General features: G+C 36.1%; 1 protein-coding gene across 1 annotated transcript; it reads right to left on the bottom strand.

Annotated features, from left to right (window-relative positions):
• Positions 1-464: 464 nt before the first annotated feature.
• Positions 465-9,997, bottom strand: LOC123551442 (uncharacterized). The gene is made up of 2 exons (XM_045340382.2): positions 9,849-9,997; positions 465-3,210 (listed from the first exon to the last, which is right to left on the bottom strand). Exon 2 carries the CDS (start codon positions 3,190-3,192, stop codon positions 1,504-1,506), a length of 1,689 nt encoding a protein of 562 aa, XP_045196317.2. The 5' UTR covers positions 3,193-3,210; positions 9,849-9,997; the 3' UTR covers positions 465-1,503.
• Positions 9,998-19,226: the final 9,229 nt, after the last annotated feature.

Raw genomic sequence — 19,226 nt, forward strand, 5'->3', positions numbered from 1 at the left:
ATACTCAATTGCGCTATCTTGTGATTTGGGGGTAGGGGTAGCGTAATGTAATTTTACGCGAAAATGAATTCGGTGACCCCATAATTTTATTCCTTCAATCGACAGAAAATAAAGTTTCATCATCATGTTAGTTTTTGGTCAAAGTCTATCGTTTGGGTTTAAATGAGACAAGGGGGCCTCCGTGGCCGAGTGGTTAAGGTCGCTGACTTCAAATCACTTGCCCCTCATCGATGTGGGTTCGAGCCTCACTCGGGGCCTTGAATTCTTCATGTGAGGAAGCCATCCGGCTGGCTTACGGAAGGTCGGTGGTTCTACCCAGGTACCCGTTCGTGATGAAATAATGCACGGAGGGGCACCTGGGGTCTTCCTCCACCATTAAAGCTGGAAAGTCGCCATATGACCTATCATGTGTCGGTGCGACGTTAAATCCAACAAAATAAATAAATAAATAAATGAGACAAGAATAAAGCAAATTTTTTATTCAAAACTCAACGTCATATTTGTCGCTCTGACGTCACTTTAACGTAAATATCGACTTTTACGTTAAAATGATCTCCACAAATTATACACCATTTTAAAAACATTTTTAAAAGAAAATATGACGAGAAACAAGCAAATCGATTCTTGTAGAATGAAAAGAACAATTTACGAAAACTGTCTGATGGACGTGAAATCGCGGTTCATAAAAAATGGACGTCAATGGTTGTGTTTGAAGGTTTGCAGAGAAAAAAAAGTTACAGAAATATCAAAAAAGTAAAATACGCATTCTGTGAGGAATATGCTAAATTTCATATTAAACAAATGTCGGAACCCAACAACTTCAAATTAGGCGCATTCCACCTTAAGTCGAACAAATCTAATAACCTATAAAAAAAAGGTTAAGCCCAGCTAATTATTGACATAGTTTACAGATAGATCTAAATTTTAACATGCATTCTAACACGACCTGATTCATTTTTCTATTAAACAAAGACGGCTGAATATTGTGTGTTATTATACAACAATTCATTTTTCTGACGTCACAATTATTACGTCATAGCGTCAAACGGCATAGCGCGCTGGAAAATAAACCAACGGAAAAAGGCAAATATATTATGGATGTTGTCAAGGGTGTACTTAAAAATGCTTGGAAACGTGTTAGAGTCGAAATAATATACCTCATTTAGTGATTTGCTCTTTCAAGAATAAAATCATTGTCATTCCGATGCGTAATAGATTCTATTATATTTTTAATTCCACACTATCCCTCGGTTAAGGTAAACCCCGTCTCACAAAGATAGGCATGTAAGATCCTTATAGTCATGCAACTTTATTTCCTCATTAATGTTAATCTTCATTTAAAGCCCCCGGATGTACGTTATTTTTCGAAACCTTCATTTCCGAGTTACTGTGAAAGCGCATTGGTGATTTCTATGTGCAAGATTTGGTAAAAGTAGATCTACTTTTGATTTTCACTGTGTAAACCTTTTTTCAGCAATGGGTTTTAAAAACAAGTTAAGTTATTTATTCAACCTGTTCTATCAGAGTACTTGGATCTGTCTGCCATTGACTAGCTATTGTATTAAGTACATTCTGTCGCGATTGCAATTTCCTTATCCTTTCTTGACGCACGATCTCGTGTGCATCAGACGAGTTTTCGTTTTGCATTTTTTGTAGTGCCCTCTTGCGGGCAACCCTTGAAAATGTCAATGCAGCACGAACTATCTTTGTTACTGACACAAGTTTATTAGTAGATAGAGGTTTCTCAGGTTTTATTTCGCTAAGCAATTTATCCTGTCCTCTTTGGATCTCTTCAATATCAGCCGCTATGCCGAGCGATTCGCTTGGCCTATGACTAGAAACAAATGATCCTGTCCTTGACATTGGCATACTGATCATGCTTGACGCAGATCCGGAATCCCTTCGAGTTCTACGGCTTCCTTCCACGTAGGAACTTAAATCAGAGTTGGACTGTTTGAAATGGTTTCGATTACTTGGCATTTGTCCTATCATACCAGAACTTGCTGATCGCGTTCTCTCTAATTTCTGTCTCATACGAAGCTGAAATTTCAAAGACAACTCTGACTGCATTTTATTTTCTCCGAGAGCTGTGCTAACTGTTTGGTCATTTTTCTCATCATCCGAATGAGCTTCTGTATCCCTTTCGTCCTCATTCATTTTGTCAGTAGCTACGTCATCGGTTTCGTCTTCTTCGTTGCCCTCTTGCACAGGACATAATGTACTGATTGAAGCAATGCTAGGCTCTTTTTCTGTGTTTGTAGCAGGAGGTTTCAAGGACGGAGCATCTAAGTAATTATTCACCATAACTGGTGTGTCAACTGGTCTATTTTCCACGAGCTTTTCAAAGCTTTGTCCTGTTTTGATATAAATGCTATCTTTAGTAATGAGAAACGGCGACTGACTTTCAGACCTAACGGTTGCGGAAGCAGGTCTCTGAGGTGTGGACAATCGTCCTGACGAGGGTCGGATCCTTGGTTGTGCAGTGTGGGGTCTTACTCGCTTTTTCTTTTCTTCGTCAGGTTCACTGATTCGAGATGAAAATGTGGGTGATGATTTAGATTTCAGTTTGTACTTTGTATCGCCTTCGTTGCTTGTCACATGTGGATTTTGGCACACCATTGACTTGTAGCTATCAATTATATCTGACTCCCATTTTTTGATATCGAAAACCTCAGAAGAATTACTTGGATTGTCTTTGAGAATATCAACTGGCGAAGAAGCATCATTAGTTAGTAGTCTTTCGTTGTCAACGAATACGTCATCGTCAATATCGTTAAATTTCTTTGGAGGATTAAATTCAAAACCGGGGTTCTTTTTCTTCAAGCATTTCTTCCGTTTTTGTTTAGCCCGCTCTAATTCATGGTGCATAATGAATTTGTCTAGCTGCTTCTCGCATTCCCGCCATTCCATCAAGCGTTTGTTGCTAAGCTTCAATCCCTGCATATAAGATGGACATTTTTCAAAGTCTGTGTCCTTGTCGTTTTTTGGCGGAATTCCGAGATCACTTGCGCCGGAAGTCTTAATAACATTTCGGAATGATTTTGTTATGCTCCGTTTTTCTCGATCAATTTCATAATTTAACCTAACTGTTTCTTTGTCGTAGTGTCTGTATGTAACTTTTAACCTGTGCGTTTCCAGCCGATTCTTACGCTCAGCGCGGATGAATTTTTCGCTACTCATTTGCGGAGGCATTTCAGGAACGTCATGGATCTGAAATACGAAGTAAAAAAATATTTATCTAACATTTGAGCGTGTTTGAAACAAACATGAATTTCTAATAGTTTAAAAAATACGGTGAGCTTACGCTTTGTCGGAAATAGTGCTACATTGAAAGTCGCTATTTAACTCTCACTCCTGAAACAGGTCTGTAGACAGTAAATCAAAATAGTATTATCTCGTATTCACGTTAAGTTATTTTTACAATATAAATGTTAAATGCCTATTGTAATTTTTGGTTACCTACACCTCTGACTTTACAGCTTTTATTTGATATATATTTTATGTATGCGTCTTTAATCAATATGGCCTTTTGCAAACCTTTTTTTTTTTTAAAGATCTGGACCTCTTTCACTTATTCTGCAAGTCAGAACAGAAAAATTATCTTGTTATAGAAAGTGACAGCCCTCCTAAGATATAAGCTTATATGTAATGGAAGCTTTATTGAACCGTATTCTTTCGATAAAGAATGATTTTGTGTCATAAAAAATCTACGAAACATTACTGTTTAAGTTTTACAAACCTTGCTGTTTCATTCATTTTAGTTCCAAACTTATTTTCATCTATTATGTGAATGCTTAATTAAATCAACTTGGTGGGCATTTTATCCAAGATCAAACAATGTCGATTGTTATCGCAGTGTGGTTTGATTCATGTAGAAATACAATTTAGGGAACAAAAATAAAACTCACGGATTATTATTAAATCAATAGCAACACACAAAGGGGCCGACACGTGTGGGTCACCTTAATATGGCATAGTAAACAGTCCCAAGCCACTGAGGGTAAACACATGGATCACTAGATATATAACTGAGACTAGTTATATATCTAGTGACCCATGTTTTTGCCCCCAGTGGCTTTGGACTATTTATTATGCCATATTAAGGTGACCCCTTTGCACGTGTCGGACCCCTTTGGCAACAAGCAGCTAACGCCTGACGGCGTTTTGGCCGGATTTTCCGAATTAGGTGATAATGAGTTAGTTCTATTGAAGCAATATTGAAGGAAAGGGGGGAAAAAGAAATGGACAGGTAAAAACGAAATTCAAGAAATAAATTGGTGTAAAAATTAAAAGTAAAAAAAAACATTTTCAATGTTTATATCCCTGTGACCTTGATCTTTGACCCTGAAATCAATGGGGGTCAGGTACACACCAAGACCAATATACCTATGAAGTTTCAAGGTCCTAGGTGAAATACTTCTCCAGGTATTGAGCGGAAACCATTTTCAATGTTCAGATCACTGTGACCTTGACCTTTGACCAAGTGACCCTAAACTCTATAGGGTCATGTACACATTAAAACCAACATACTTCTGAAGTTTCAAGGTCCAAAGTGAAATACTTGTTCAGATATTGAGCAGAAACCATTTTCAATGTTCAGGTCCCTGTGACCGTGACCTTTGACCCAGTGACCTTGATATTTATAGAAGTCATATACATATCAAGACCAACTTACTTATGAAGTTTCAAGGTCCTAGGTGAAATACTTGTCCAGATATTAAGCGGAAACTATTTTAAATTTTCAGGACCCTGTGACCTTGACCTTTAACCTAGTGACCCTGAAATCAATAGGAGTTATGTACACATCAAGACCAACATAAGTATGAAGTTTCAAGATCCTAGGTGAAATACTTATCCAGATATTGAGTGAATAGAAAGTCTAACATGTTCAGTTCCCTTTGACCTTGATCTTTGACCCAGTGATCCTGAAATCGATAGGGTTTATGTACATATCAAGACCAACATAGCTATGAAGTTTCAAGGTACTGGGTGAAATACTTGTCCAGATATCATGCAGAAACCATTTTCAAATGTTCAGGTCACTGTGACCTTTACCTTTGATTCAGTGATCCTGAAATCAATAGGGGTGATGTACACATCAAGATCAACATACTTGTGAAGTTTCAAAGTCCTAGATGAAATACTTCTCCAGATATTGAATGAACAAAAAGGTTAACATGAGACTCATTATTCCATCCATCCGCCCGGACATACCTAATCAGCAAGCCGGACTTTTCTTCGAAAACCCGGCCAAAAATGAAAAGACGCCATCTACATGGTCTAGTTCTTGAGAGAGATAACATTTATTAAATTAAATGATATTCAACTTGAGTTCAATCTTTTCAATATCTGTACAGGCAGAAGTGAACTTGCATTGCCCAGTAGAAACTTCATGTGTAGGTTATAGATCATTTATTGACTTTCTAATGCAATTAAGTTTGCCGAAACGGAGCGTAGCGTAGTGAAGGCAAAACTTAATGCATTAGAATGTTAATAAGTGTATCTATAACCGACTTATAGTTAAAACGCCCCTTTTCGTCAGTCAGCAACATCTCGGTCTCAAGTAAACTAAACCACATAGGGAACCCTTCTTTGAAATTACCTTAAATCAGTAGAAAGATATGTTTTAAATTTGCACATTTGTACATAGTGACTTTTTACAATATCTTATTAATAATATGTTTCTGTTATGTTTTCCAAAGGTGGCTTTGAGAAAAAAAGTTTAAGATTTGAACTTCATGATTTGAATTTCCCTGGGAGGTGTGGCCAACATTGTCTGTACACAAAATCATGAATAAATAGTAGACGACTCACTTATCGAGTAGTATTACATTCAGATTCTTATTCAATGAAAATATAATATGCAGGTTAAAGTTTATGCACTCTGGTTCATTTTTAGACCAGTAGAGGTTAATTGACCTCCAGTTTACATTTGAATTTAATTAACAACAGGAAAATTTGGACATATATAAATAGCAACAATTAGTGCACTTCCCGGTCAATGCTGAGCTAATACAAAGAGTGAAAGGTGCAGAAAGGTAAAACTTGACCTATGAAAGTACAGCTTAAGAAAAAACAACAGCACAATTTGATATTTATATTGACACATTATTTCTTGTATGCAGTCCCTGTTTTGGCAGTTGCTCCGCCTCCCTGAATGTGGGAAATCCATAGTAGGCGGGAAAATGAATACTCATTAATTTTGTACCACTTCATGATTAAGTGGACCAATTTTTTCAGTTATCATTATGAAATAATATGAATATAAGTTGGTTACTTTTTTGAAAATCCTTCGCTTATCATTGGATAAAAAAGATGTTTGAACTATTAGTGAACTTAATGGTCAATACACAATTATTTACCTCAGCGCGTACACAGTTAAGGTTTTTCCTTTGTCCAATATTAATATTATTTTGCTTGAGAAAACCACACTTTTAAACTCCATTTTAAGACACAAGAGACATATCCTGTTTTTGAATGGACGGCAAAAATATTTGCATTGATTGTTCTGTCTTGACAGCGATTTAATAATTTATGACATATTTTTGCCATAAGTTTGTCCCACTTATGAAAGAATTTACTAAAATGACCAAATATTATGAAAATTTATGGTAAGTATTGCGTCAAAGAACGGTGTTCGTGTTGTAAATACCACTTTTTCCAGTGTTGTTGTGCGCATGCATGCACATGTGTGTTTCTTTAATTTATATACATTAACGAAGACATTTAACACTATTAAAGTACAGCTTAAATTCTTTCTTCTGAATATTGCTAAATTAAAATTTATTTTAATCGTAAAGCCCACAGTTAGACCTAAGGAAAAAATAAAACACATAAACTTCAACGAAATCAAAGTGTCCTATCATATGATTTACTAATTTACCACTTTAGTCCATTTTAAAAGGTCACAAATAGACCTAAAACGAGTGGAAAACGTTGTACGGTAGAAAAATAACAATAACTCCGCAAAGCTTGGCAGTATACGCCCGAAGAGTTCTAGATAAGAGGACACGGTAAAGCATTTTTGGGTGTGGGTGTTTTTTTTTTTTTTTTTTTTTTTTTGTGCGGCGTCTGTGATGGAATATTAAGGCACAAGAAACTAAACGTTTTTTTTCGGTGGAGCGGGGGAGGGGTATGTAGGAGAGATTATATTTCAAGTTTAAAGTCTATACTTTGAATAGTGTTGAAGTTGTGCTCCGGACACAAAATACAGGTGACAGGTTGAACACAGTTTGAAACCGTTTTGTTTAACGCAGTTTTAGTCCCATACCGGTGGAACACCGGAGGGGATTATAGGAATGCATTCCGTCCATCTGTCCATCCGCAAATCTTGATCCTGCAATTTCTCGAAAAGTATTTAAGCTAGGTTCATAAAACTTGCTATGTGTTTAAAGGTCAATATGTAGATAATGCACATACATGACAAAGGTCGAGATAACTACTGAAGGTCAAGTAAAAATTGTTTCCGCTCCATAGCTTGGATTATCTTAGTGGTATACACAAAAGTTCCCCATGATGAGACAATGTGTCAACACATGATCTATGCTTTCTGGTTAAAGGTCAAGGTCACTGTTTAAGGTCAAGTGAAATTTGTTTCTGCCCCATAACTTTTAATTGCATTGAAGGATTTTTTTCACTACACAGAAAAGTTTCCAGTGAATAGACTATTTGTCGGACATGACCCATGGCTGTCGGCCAAAGGTCAAGGTCACTTTTAATACCGATTTGCCAGTAAATGAAATGACACTATTGAAGGTCAAGTAAAAATTTGTTTTCGCTCCATAACATGTATGTGCATTGATAGATTATCTTAATACTGCACACAAATGGTTCCCATAATGAGACAATGTGTCATATACATGATCTATGCTTATAATTTTATTATGTCACGGTCATTACTGTTTTTTTGTTTCTTAGCTCCAAAATGCCTTGAAGCATTGTTGCCAACAACCACAAGGGACGAACACTAACACAGTTCAACAGTATTACCAGTGTTAACCTGTCCGTCACCACTTGCACTAGACCATAAATAAAACTCTAAGTATAAAGAGAAAATGTGCATTTCTCGCCAACAACCAAGTTTATATTAAGGCGCGAGAATATAAAGTGATTTTAGCGGGGAATGGGCGGAGGTGATGGAGAGCAATGTGAATTGTGGCAGTCCTCATACCAACTTGTCACCACCCACCAATATTTCAAGTTTAAAATCAGTACCTTAAATAGTTGTGCGTTAGATACCAAATAGAAAGAACCTATTGAATGATTGTTGAGTTAAGCTCTGGACACAAAATATGACAGACAAATTTGACCTTGGTGTGATCTTGTCCTTTGACCTACAACCCTGTTTCATGCCCTCTGCACGTCGTTTCGTCGCCACCTAACCATATGCCAAGATTGAAGTCAATACCTCGAATGGCTATTAAGTTACTAGTATGCTATGAGGGACAAATTTGACATTGAGCGCCATCTGTGACCTTGACCTTCAACATACAGACCTGGTACATGCAATCTGCACATTGTCTCATCGCTACCTACTGATTGCCAAGATTAAAGTTAATGCCTTGAATGGTTACTATTTTTTTCCCGAAATATGAAGGGCAGACAGACAGACTCATGCGCCAGAACGGACAAAAGTTATTCTGCCATTTATTTTGGTTCGATATTATGTATGTACAAGTTTCGCAGCGGAGATACTGTATGAATTTAAGAGTAATTTCAACCCGATCAAGTATTGCTTTAGTAGATTTGTTGTTTTAATTATGAAGACATATTGTTCTACAGATTGGTATTTATACTGTGCGTGTATTAACGAGATGAAGTCACTATAGTCTACTACACAAATATATAAAATTGAGAAAAAAGAATATAACTATATTTTGCCCGATAAGTATCTATTGGGTTCAACGCAGTATTGTCAGTATGCAACTGTCCGTCTAGTCACTGTTGGCACCAGACCAGAAATAAAACTCTTAAGTACGTATATACTGACCAGGCCAAAAAGTCAAGAAAAAACTTAAGTAATTGCTTACAGAAAACGAAGTCATGATAGAAATAAGAAATACACTTAAGCAAATATCGTTACATCGTGCTTAAGAAATATCATATATGGCCTGGTCATGAACGAAAAAAAAGGACATTTCTCAATTAAAAGTACCAGTTCGACCAATGGGTACTACCATGTCTATGCATATTGAAGACTAGATAATTTAGCTTCAGTTGTGCACTTTTCTCATGGCAGAGACACTCTACAACTAGCACACAGTCTCTTAGTGTACTTCCGGTTAAAAACACGGCCGTGTGATTCCAGGATTTAAGACATTTTAGCCATTCATCACTAAGAATATACACAACATTGAAAATTGTGTGCATTACCTATTGATATTGCGTAGTAAATGTACAAGTTATATTATAACTCAGCGGGCCGTCCTTGTGTCGGTATATACATTAGCGCTAAAGTTTAATAAAATCTCTTAAATTAAATCAAAATAAAACACCCGTTGTCGTTGACTGTTTAACATTCCATGACTATTATAATGATAATAGTGGCTACAATGTAAATAAGAAATACAACACAAGAAATATGAACAAACTGACCTTTAGATTTAAGCAGAATATAGTCAGTGCTAATATGAATATATTTTATCGTTCTCATTTATACATGTTTTATTTAATATATTTGAAATATATTTCATTGTTTTTACTGACTTTTGATCGATCCGATTTTTGCCAGAAATTTATATGATAATTACAGTTTCATTAATGTTAACCAATTCTCAATACAACATGAATTTATGTTTTAAACTTTGAGAAAAATCTCCAAAAGTATCATGAATCAAATTATCACCAACCTGTAACTTCTAGGAATGAAAAACTAAAATCCATGAAGTACTCTCTTGAAATTCTAGTCAGTAATATCGGCTTCTGTCTCCTAAACACCGTACATAGCAAATAAAGGTAATAGCATTTTGTTAACCTTTAATTATGGGTGAAATGTAAATATTGACAATACGGAATATGTAAATGGTATAGAATTTGGTAAAAAGAGTGACAATTATCGACTACTTTATACAATTTCTTTCAAGTAAGGTCTTGACAATTATTCCACGCGTGGCCTTCAATGTTTCTATTCAGAATACAATAAAAACGTTTTATAAATTCAAACATATATATTCAGTGGCAATACACAGATACTGATTGATATACTTAAATCATGCATGTCAACATAAAAAATAGATATATAAATGACGAAAACATTATGTGTGCAAAACAAAACTATGGATTGCCATTATGTAGAATGAACCAGAATTATTCAACATTTGTTAATACAGTATTTTGACTGATGTGTTCTTTTAAAATGAAAGAAATAAAATATTTGAAGATTTCAATACACTGAATCATAAAATGATGAATGTTATCAGAAAATCATTTGTTATACTAATAATGCTTTAAAATCACCAAAGATCCCACACTCTGATAAAACACATAACACACGCCCGAAATTAAATATTAGAATAAATTATTAAATATTTCTACGGTAATTGTAATTTATAAATATGCCTCCAGTAAAGGATATAACAGCTGTTTTTACAATTCGTTAAATGACCGCGTCAGATGAAATCAAACTTGAAAGTCGTTTATTTAGTTAAGGAGTTAGTTGCAGGAACCGCAAAATATGAGTATGGTTGGAAACCGAATATGGACGAAAAATACTGTATCATGTGCAGAATCTCTAAAGTTTTCAAAACGTTTAATGCACGATAGTAAAATGTTTATTTTTTTATATATATCTTTCGGGAAGAAAGATTTTCAGAATCTTAGATGTGTTTCTTTAAAATTGTTTCACATATATAATTTACATATAAAAAAAACTAATGGGAATAGTTAAAATATTATGTGTACATATACGTTAACCACGTCTTATAATCTAGCTTGATTATCAGAAATTAGACGGAATACATACACACAAAACTACATCTTCTGATAATTTGGCGGACTAGTGGCCTGGCGTCCAAGCAGCCTCAAGTTTGCTGCCTGGCAGCCCGGCAGACTTGTGTATTTATAGTAAAAAACTGCTTTAGAATTAACGATAAATATAAAGAAAATATGAATACAAACGTTAAAACTAAACAAGCACAAACAGGAATGTCGTTTAATTTTGAAACGCAGCCTAGTACAAGAAATTAAAAAACAACACAATCATGTTTGTGTTTTATCTATATTTACTGAAGTCCGCCAAAATTATCGGAAGATGTAGTTTTTTGTGTATGTATTCCGTCTAAATATACGAGCCTGCCGGACCGCTAAGCCTCTAGGCCGTCAGGCTGCGGGATTGTAAATTTTTCAGCGTAATAGGGGATGAAAATCCCCGAGACGGTAACGTCCGTATATAGTTATTCGTCTTTGTTGTCTGCATATACTGAGGCATTTTTTTTCGATGTTTTCCGGTTCCGGTTTATGTACACACCGCAGACTGGTTGTCTGCATGAACATCCGCGAGCACCCCGAATCAGTCACAGAAATTCGTAAACCGCGCCAACATGATTCTTTTACTTCTTTTTCGTAATGAAAACTGTGCATGCCACTCAAAAAAAAGCACTTTTAAAACAGTAAGGAAGTGTAAAGGCCGTCAAGTTTCTGCGTGGAGTGCAAATAAACAAAAAAATCCTAAAGCCAGTGCGAGAACGCTGAATGACGTAACCGTCACGGCTTCCCGTAAATTTTGCAAAGTATGATATTCGCTGTAAGAGGTATGATGACACTAAATGTAAACTACAGTAAGAGCGAAGTTTCACTTTCTTGAGCGTTGAATACTTCTTTGTAAGTGGATATATAAAAGATAAATCCCCATGCTAGGTGGTGCCTTAATTCATATTATGAATTAAGGCACCGCCTAGCATTGGGGATTTATCTTTTATATATCCGCTTAGAAAGAAATATACAACGCTCAAGAAAGTGAAACTTTGCTCTAAACTGTAGTTTACATTTAGTGTCATCATACCTCTTACAGCGAATATCATACTTGGCAAAATTTACGGAAGCCATGCCGGTGACGTCATTCAGCGTTCTCGCACTAGCTTTTAGAATTTTGTTTTGTTTGTTTGCACTCCACGCAGAAACTTGACGGTCTTTACACTTCCTTACTGTTTTAAAAGTGTTTTTCAGTTGCATGTACAGTTTTCATTGCGAAAAAGAAGTAAAATAATCATGTTAGCGCGGTTTACGAGTTTCTATGACTGATTCGGGGTGCTCGGATGTTCATAAAGACAACCAGTCAGCGGATTTTACATAAACCGGAACCGGAAAACATCGAAAAAATTGCCTCAGTATATGCAAACAGCAAAGACGAATATCTATATACGGACGTTACCGTCTCGGGGATTTTCATCCCCGGCGCTTAGCGCCGGTGATAAATCCCCTATTATGAAAGAAGGCACTGCCTCAATCGGGAATCGATCCAATTTCAACTCATCATATAAGATTTGAAAAGAACTGTCTAATGACAGCATCGATTCCTTATCATTTTAAAGGTAGATTTTGGAATGATGTGCACTGAAGACGTTGCGATTCGGACAAGTTATGTGGACGCTGATTTGGCACAAGGAACAAGCGTATTCTTCCAAAAAATCCGAAGTCAGAAACTGTGCACGTGCCGGAAGGACACGTTTTGTAATTCGATAGTATAGCTTTCGTAATATGAAATAAGGCACTGCGTCAATCAGGAATCGATCCGACTTCAAATCATCCCATAACATTTAAAAAGAACTAATGACGGCAAGGACCAAAGTACACATTTTTCAAGTGGACAGTTAATATCTCATTCGGTATATCGCATGTTACAGTAAAGGGAACGATCCCGATTTTCGTCTGCGCGATCGCTTCTCTATCAATTTAAAGGTATACAACACTGCCCATATTTGTACTGATGTGCAAGACGTTGCGGTTCGGACAAGTTATGTGGACACTTATTAGGCACAAGGAAAAGGCGTATTCTTCCAAAAAGTCCGAAGTCAGACGCTCTGTGCACGTGCCGGAAGTACACATTTTGTAATTCGATAGTATATCTTTCGTAATAATATGAAATAAGGCACTGCCGCAATCAGGAATCGATCCGACTTCAAATCATCCCATAACATTTGAAAAGAACTGTCTAATGACGGCACGGACCGAAGTACACATTTTTCAAGTGTCTCATTCGGTATATCGCATGTTACCGTAGAAGGAACGATCCCGATTTTCGTCGCTTCGCGCAGGGTCGATTCCCTATCAATTCAAAGTAGACAACACTGCCCATACTTGTACTGATGTGCAAGACGTTGCGGTTCGGACAAATTATGTGGACACTTACTAGGCACAAGGAAAAGGCGTATTCTTCCAAAAAGTCCGAAGTCAGATGCTCTATGCATGTGAAGGAAGAACACATTTATGTATCTCATTCGGTATATCGCATGTTACCGTAGAGGGATCGATACCAATTCCCTAATAAAGCATGTTACCGTAGAGGGATCGATCCCGATTCTCTAATATTTTTTTGTTTTAATACAATTCTCATGAATTCAAACATTTTAATCTGTCATCATTTTAGGCTGCTAGGCGGACAGAATTTTTCTAGTGGCCTGGCAGCCTAGAATAGTCATTTTCAAAAGAACAGAAGCTGTCTGTTGGCACTCGACTATTCGAAGAATTGATGCAAGTATGGGGTTAAAATATAACCAGAGATTTTCAGAGAAAAGAAGGAAAATAGATAAGACAAACAATGTACCTGTATTTTTGGAACTGGATCAGTCTTGCGCTATATGGCAATGTGCAACTTATTATCATTATTAACTAAGCCATAACTACGCCAGAATCCTTGTCCTAGTTATGTAGTCTTGCCTGCATATGGAGACTTTGATTGTTAAAGTGGTCAAAGTTTCAAAGCCATATGTCAAACAGTTTAGTCGAAATATGGACTTGTGCAAAAACTGAACCAATTTCCAAGTCCAAAAAGGGTCATAATTCACCCAAAATATTTGACAGAGCTACGTAATCTTGCAAACAAGTGATAAAAGTTTCAAAGCCATATATGTCAAACAGTTCATACAAAATATGGACTGGTAAAAAAACTGAACCAATTTCCGAGTCCAAAAAGGGCCATAATTCAGCCAAAATACTCGACAGAGTTATGTACTCTTGCTTACAGGTAGAGACTGTTATAATAAATAAGTGATAAAAGTTTTAAAGCCGTATGTCAAACGATTTACACAAAATATGAACTGGTACGAAAAACAACCAAGATTTGTAACTTAAAAGGAGCCATAATTCAGACAAAATGCTTGATTGAGTTATGTACTCCTGTCTAATACTGGACTTGGTGATGGTACACAAGAGTTGAAAGTTTCAAAGCCATATGTCAAAATTTTGTCAAAATGTGAACTGATACGAAAAAACTTAACCAAAGTGTGACGCCGACACCGACGCCGTGGTGAGTATGATAGCTCTACTTAATATTCGAATAGTCGAGCTAAAAATTATGTTGATGAACTTTACATTTCAGATATTTAGTTTAACCTGTATGCACTAAGTTGCCAGGCTGCTAGAAACATGTTACTCATGAGTTCAAACATTTTATCTCGCTTCAGTTTAGGCCTACCTGGAAAAATCATTTTCCAAAAGTATCTTTATTGATATTAACTTTTAAATATTTTCCTGTAACTCGCTAAGATAACTCATACTTTCAAATGTTTTTAATCTGATAAAAGTTTCTAGCGGCCAGGCGGCCTAGTAAAAAGAAAACCACTTTAATGAACTTCACGTACTGCACATGTGTCGCACATTTTACTCACGATTTCAAACATTCTAAATGTCTTCAATTTAGGCCGCCAGACCGCTGGTTTTGAAATTTTCAGAGTATCTAAAATTTTGTTTTATGTATTTTTATTGGGCATAAATTAACCACACACATGACTGTTTCTTAATGTTCTTAATTGATTTTTCATATTTGTTGACTTCCTGGTGAAGACAAAATAAATTGTCATAACGTCGAATAAAAATGGAGTTTGCCTTGTAAGTTCAAGTTTTCCAGTTCTTTTAATGTCCTTATAGTAAGTCTACTCTCATAGGCGGCGTTGCAAATTTTTAAAATTCAAAAACATTCTTGTTTGTACTTTACTGGGATTTAACTTTTTTATTAACAGATTTCTTTATATAAATCGTATCTAGAAATCATTATTTTACAATATATACACGAATCTGCTAAGCCGCTGGACTGGAAATTTTCAAAGTAATCAAAATGTTTTTTTATATATATATATATATTTGCTGGTCCTTTGGAATCCATGATGTCCATTTAATATCTGTGTAATAGAATTCCGCTTAAGTCGCTGCAAGGGGGCGTGAGGTGTTGTACATCAACTACTTCTACTACTTGAAACTCTCAGTAACTATTTTTTTTATATTTCATTCAGCATAAATTAACCAAAAACCATGACTGTTTCTTAATAGTATTCTTTTTTGTGCTTCATTGAGTTTTAACGTTTGTATTCACATTTTCTTTTATATTTATCGTATATTCTAAATCATGATTTTAAATAAATATACGAGTCTGCTGCAGCATCAGGTCGCCAACTCAGAAACAAAATTTAAAAAGAAAGTTTTTGTTCCTTTTCAATAGGTCGATAAAACAAAAAGTATGAAATTCATAAGTGAGTCGAATCTTGGTACTGAACTGACAGAAGGTTCAGCTGATTCTGAAAAATGCCGCTATCCGTCACAGGCATTCTTTATGTTACGTAATTTCATAGAATACAAAACATATCGATCAAAGTTAAATGTGTTTGTAACAAATCGTTACTTAAAATACTAAACTTTAAAAGGTAACAGAAAAATAAACCAGCTAGAAAAACGTGCCAGTAAACCGCCAAAATAAACAATAACAAAATGTATTTTGAAAACTATAACAGTTGGAATACCTTGACCGTAATGTCCATTTCTAACATACACGATTCTGGTCAATTTTAAATCCAATCAATATTAATTCAAAATCTCACACAGAATCCAAAGTGAATTAAGCATATTCAAATAATGTAAGTCTTCTCACAGACACTTGGGGTTCGGACCTCCACACACCCCATTCTCCTACGCCCCTGGTTAAGTTTAGCCAATATAGTTTAGCATTTTACCATGTATTGAGCATAGGTGACGATCATAAAAAGCATTTTGTAACATTTCAGCGTGTTTTTAAAAAATGCATTTTTACCATCAATGCTTTCAATACTAGAAGATATGCAACTTCTCACGAACAATGGGAACACTTGCTTGCGCTGGACCCTCGCTTTGTGTAGTGCATGTCATAAACCGGGAACCAAAATTGTTACTCTTACGGCTATGTTAAACCAGATCATCACTTCTTTATGTAAACAAACCTCGTGTAACACGTGGTGAAGCGATAATCCGGTTATAATGCAGTCGAAGCGGTATCAATTTTCACCCCCTGGTACCGGCGCCCCCAAGTACAGGTGGCACTCACACATACAGCGCTCGAAAAGAAATTTTTTGGAGGAGCGGTGGTGTAAGTATTTCTTATTGTATCTCCGGTAATTCAAAACTTTTTGTAAAATGAAAGATACTGAGCCCTGTGAATAATTGATGGCTATTGTTCCGTGAGTGTCACAACATTCATCTTGAAATAAACAAAAACGGCGGTTAAACGTGAACGTTTTGACTCAAAAATGTCAAATGTAAAAAAAAATCACGTAAAATACTCAGTAAATACTACAGATTATTCATTTTTGATACAGTATCGTATAGTCATATCTTCCTACAATAACCATTCAAATTCCAAGACTTAATTTGTTAATTTAAAGAATGACTCGTGTTGAAAGAAGGTAAGTGGTTTCAAAACGGCACTCACATCGCACAGTGTGCTTTTTTTTTTTTGACGCTAAACAAGTACAGCTAGAGAAAGGTCTTCAGAAATGTGGAGAAATCGTCAGCTCAAGGCAACTACAACGGAAAAGAGATGAATGGACTGGTTAGTTATGTGTGGTAGAGAAAACACCACCGAGAACAGTTTGATGTTGGATTAACAGTAGTTAATGGAACTATCATTACGTCTCATGTTTTGCTATATATCGGAATGACTCGCATCGATTCCTGAGAGAGCCAAACAAGAACTCATTAATTGATAAATTCCTTGAATTAATAAGATATTAAAATATGAGCGTCTTTTACCGAACAGACATTTTAACAAATTCTTTGGTGGCTGATATATGCCATTCCGTCTTTCCGCTAATTTTAGGCGCCGATTTAAAAACGTAAATTATCGACTTTTCGCTCAGCGCCCCACTAATTATCATGTTTTCAATCCACGCTCTCGCCCTTTCTTTTTCCCTAGTATTTTCTGTATGGAGAATCGCAGAAAAAAAAATTAGATTTAATATGTAAATCGTCGGGGGGAGTCGAGCGAAAACTGGCTGATCAGCGGGCTCCGAGCAAGAAGTTGAGGTTTGAAAGGCATAACATTGGTGGGCACCCGGGAAACCCAGCCGCTTTACATTTTGAATCTCACTCAACGCCAGCACCCCCTCAGCCCCCCCCCCCCCGCCCCCCATCCCCATAATCGTGTTTTCGTTTCCGCGTCCCCACATGTTATCGAATTTTTGCTCGCAAAACCACTCCGCTTTTTAACTTTTTTAATTCTCGTGTTTTCGCTCGACGGGGTCGCGTGGCGAATTGATGAAATGGTATAAATCATCCACCGTAAAAACCTTCTATTTTTCTTTTTGGGATGTTTACTAAATTTTAATCTAATGAAACAAGTAAAATATTTTCGTTCAACATTTATTATCATAAATGTAGGCGTAGGGGGTAAGTTGTTAAAATTAAAGAAAAGAATAAAAAACCTTGTCAGTCCGTTATAAATGAGTTTTACTAACTCTAATTAACTATAATTAAACTTTTATTCCACACCCAACGAAAAAAGTATCGACCTGGCTCTATATATATCATACGGATGCTCACTGCATTATACGGGTAGTTTGACCTGAAATATTGTTTAGTAACGGCGTTTAAACCAAACGCATACCACGCACAAACGCACGCAAGCACAACACATATCTTTTTGAAAACCTTACCGTCCACTGATCCCACTGAGTCTATGAATGTTTTGAAGCACGTTTTTCATTTTTCCAACGAAATCCTAGACATATCAAAATTTAGCATTAATCAGTTTTCAAGAAGCTTTTTAATAAAAAATAATGTTAAAATATTGTCGCCGTAAGTTTTAACATAGAAAGGTTGACTTCTACAGTCAGTTTTTTAACAATATAATGATTTATGAGCATACAGGCATCACACGAGAGTAAACAACAAAAAGGGTCTACGTTTCTGAAGACTTTTCTCCACTGTACTTGTTGAGCGCCAAAAAAATTAACACCTGTGCGATGTGAGTGCCGTTTTGAAACCCATACCATCTTTAAACACGAGCCCAATTCTTTAAATATAACAAATTAAGTCTTGGAATTTGAACTGGTTTGTAGGAAACATGGCTATACGAAAACTGTATCAAAATGAATACATTTGGAGTTTTACCGAGTATTTACGTTTTTGTTTTGACATTTGACATTTTTGAGTCAAACGTTCACGTTTAACTCGCCTTTATTTTGTTTTTTTCAAGATGAAATGTTGTGACACTCACAGAACATAGTCACCAATTATTCATCGGGGCCAGTATCTTTCTTTTTAAGAAAGTTTTGAATTACCGGAGATACAGTAAGAAATACTTACACCACCGCTCCTCTAAAATCGCTTATCGAGCGCTGTAGTTTTGAGTGCCACCTGTACTTGGGAGCCCCGGGTACCAGGGTGTGTTTTTGGGTACCCGGCAATGATATGCGCAGTTCAAAGCAGGATCTATTCGCAAGGAAGTGTTCCATAGAATTTAGATAGATTGATTTAAAATTAAATTTTTTGATTTCTCGTCGGAATACAAACGACAGTTGTCGGGACCGGTGTCATTTAACAGAATGGTAACAGATCTGACGATTGATACCAGTGATTCATTGGTAGGGTTCATTTAAACGTTTAACTGGCTATTGTTTCTTATGTTCGTGAGAATTGCATATCTTCAGTATTGAAAGCATTGATGGTAAAAATGCATTTTTTAAAAACACGCTGAAATGTTAACAAAATGCTTTTTATGATCGTCACCTATGCTCAATACATGGTAAAATGCTAAAATATATTGGCTA

The sequence above is a fragment of the Mercenaria mercenaria genome, chromosome 4 (genome assembly GCF_021730395.1).
Source record: "Mercenaria mercenaria strain notata chromosome 4, MADL_Memer_1, whole genome shotgun sequence".
NCBI lineage: Eukaryota > Metazoa > Mollusca > Bivalvia > Venerida > Veneridae > Mercenaria > Mercenaria mercenaria.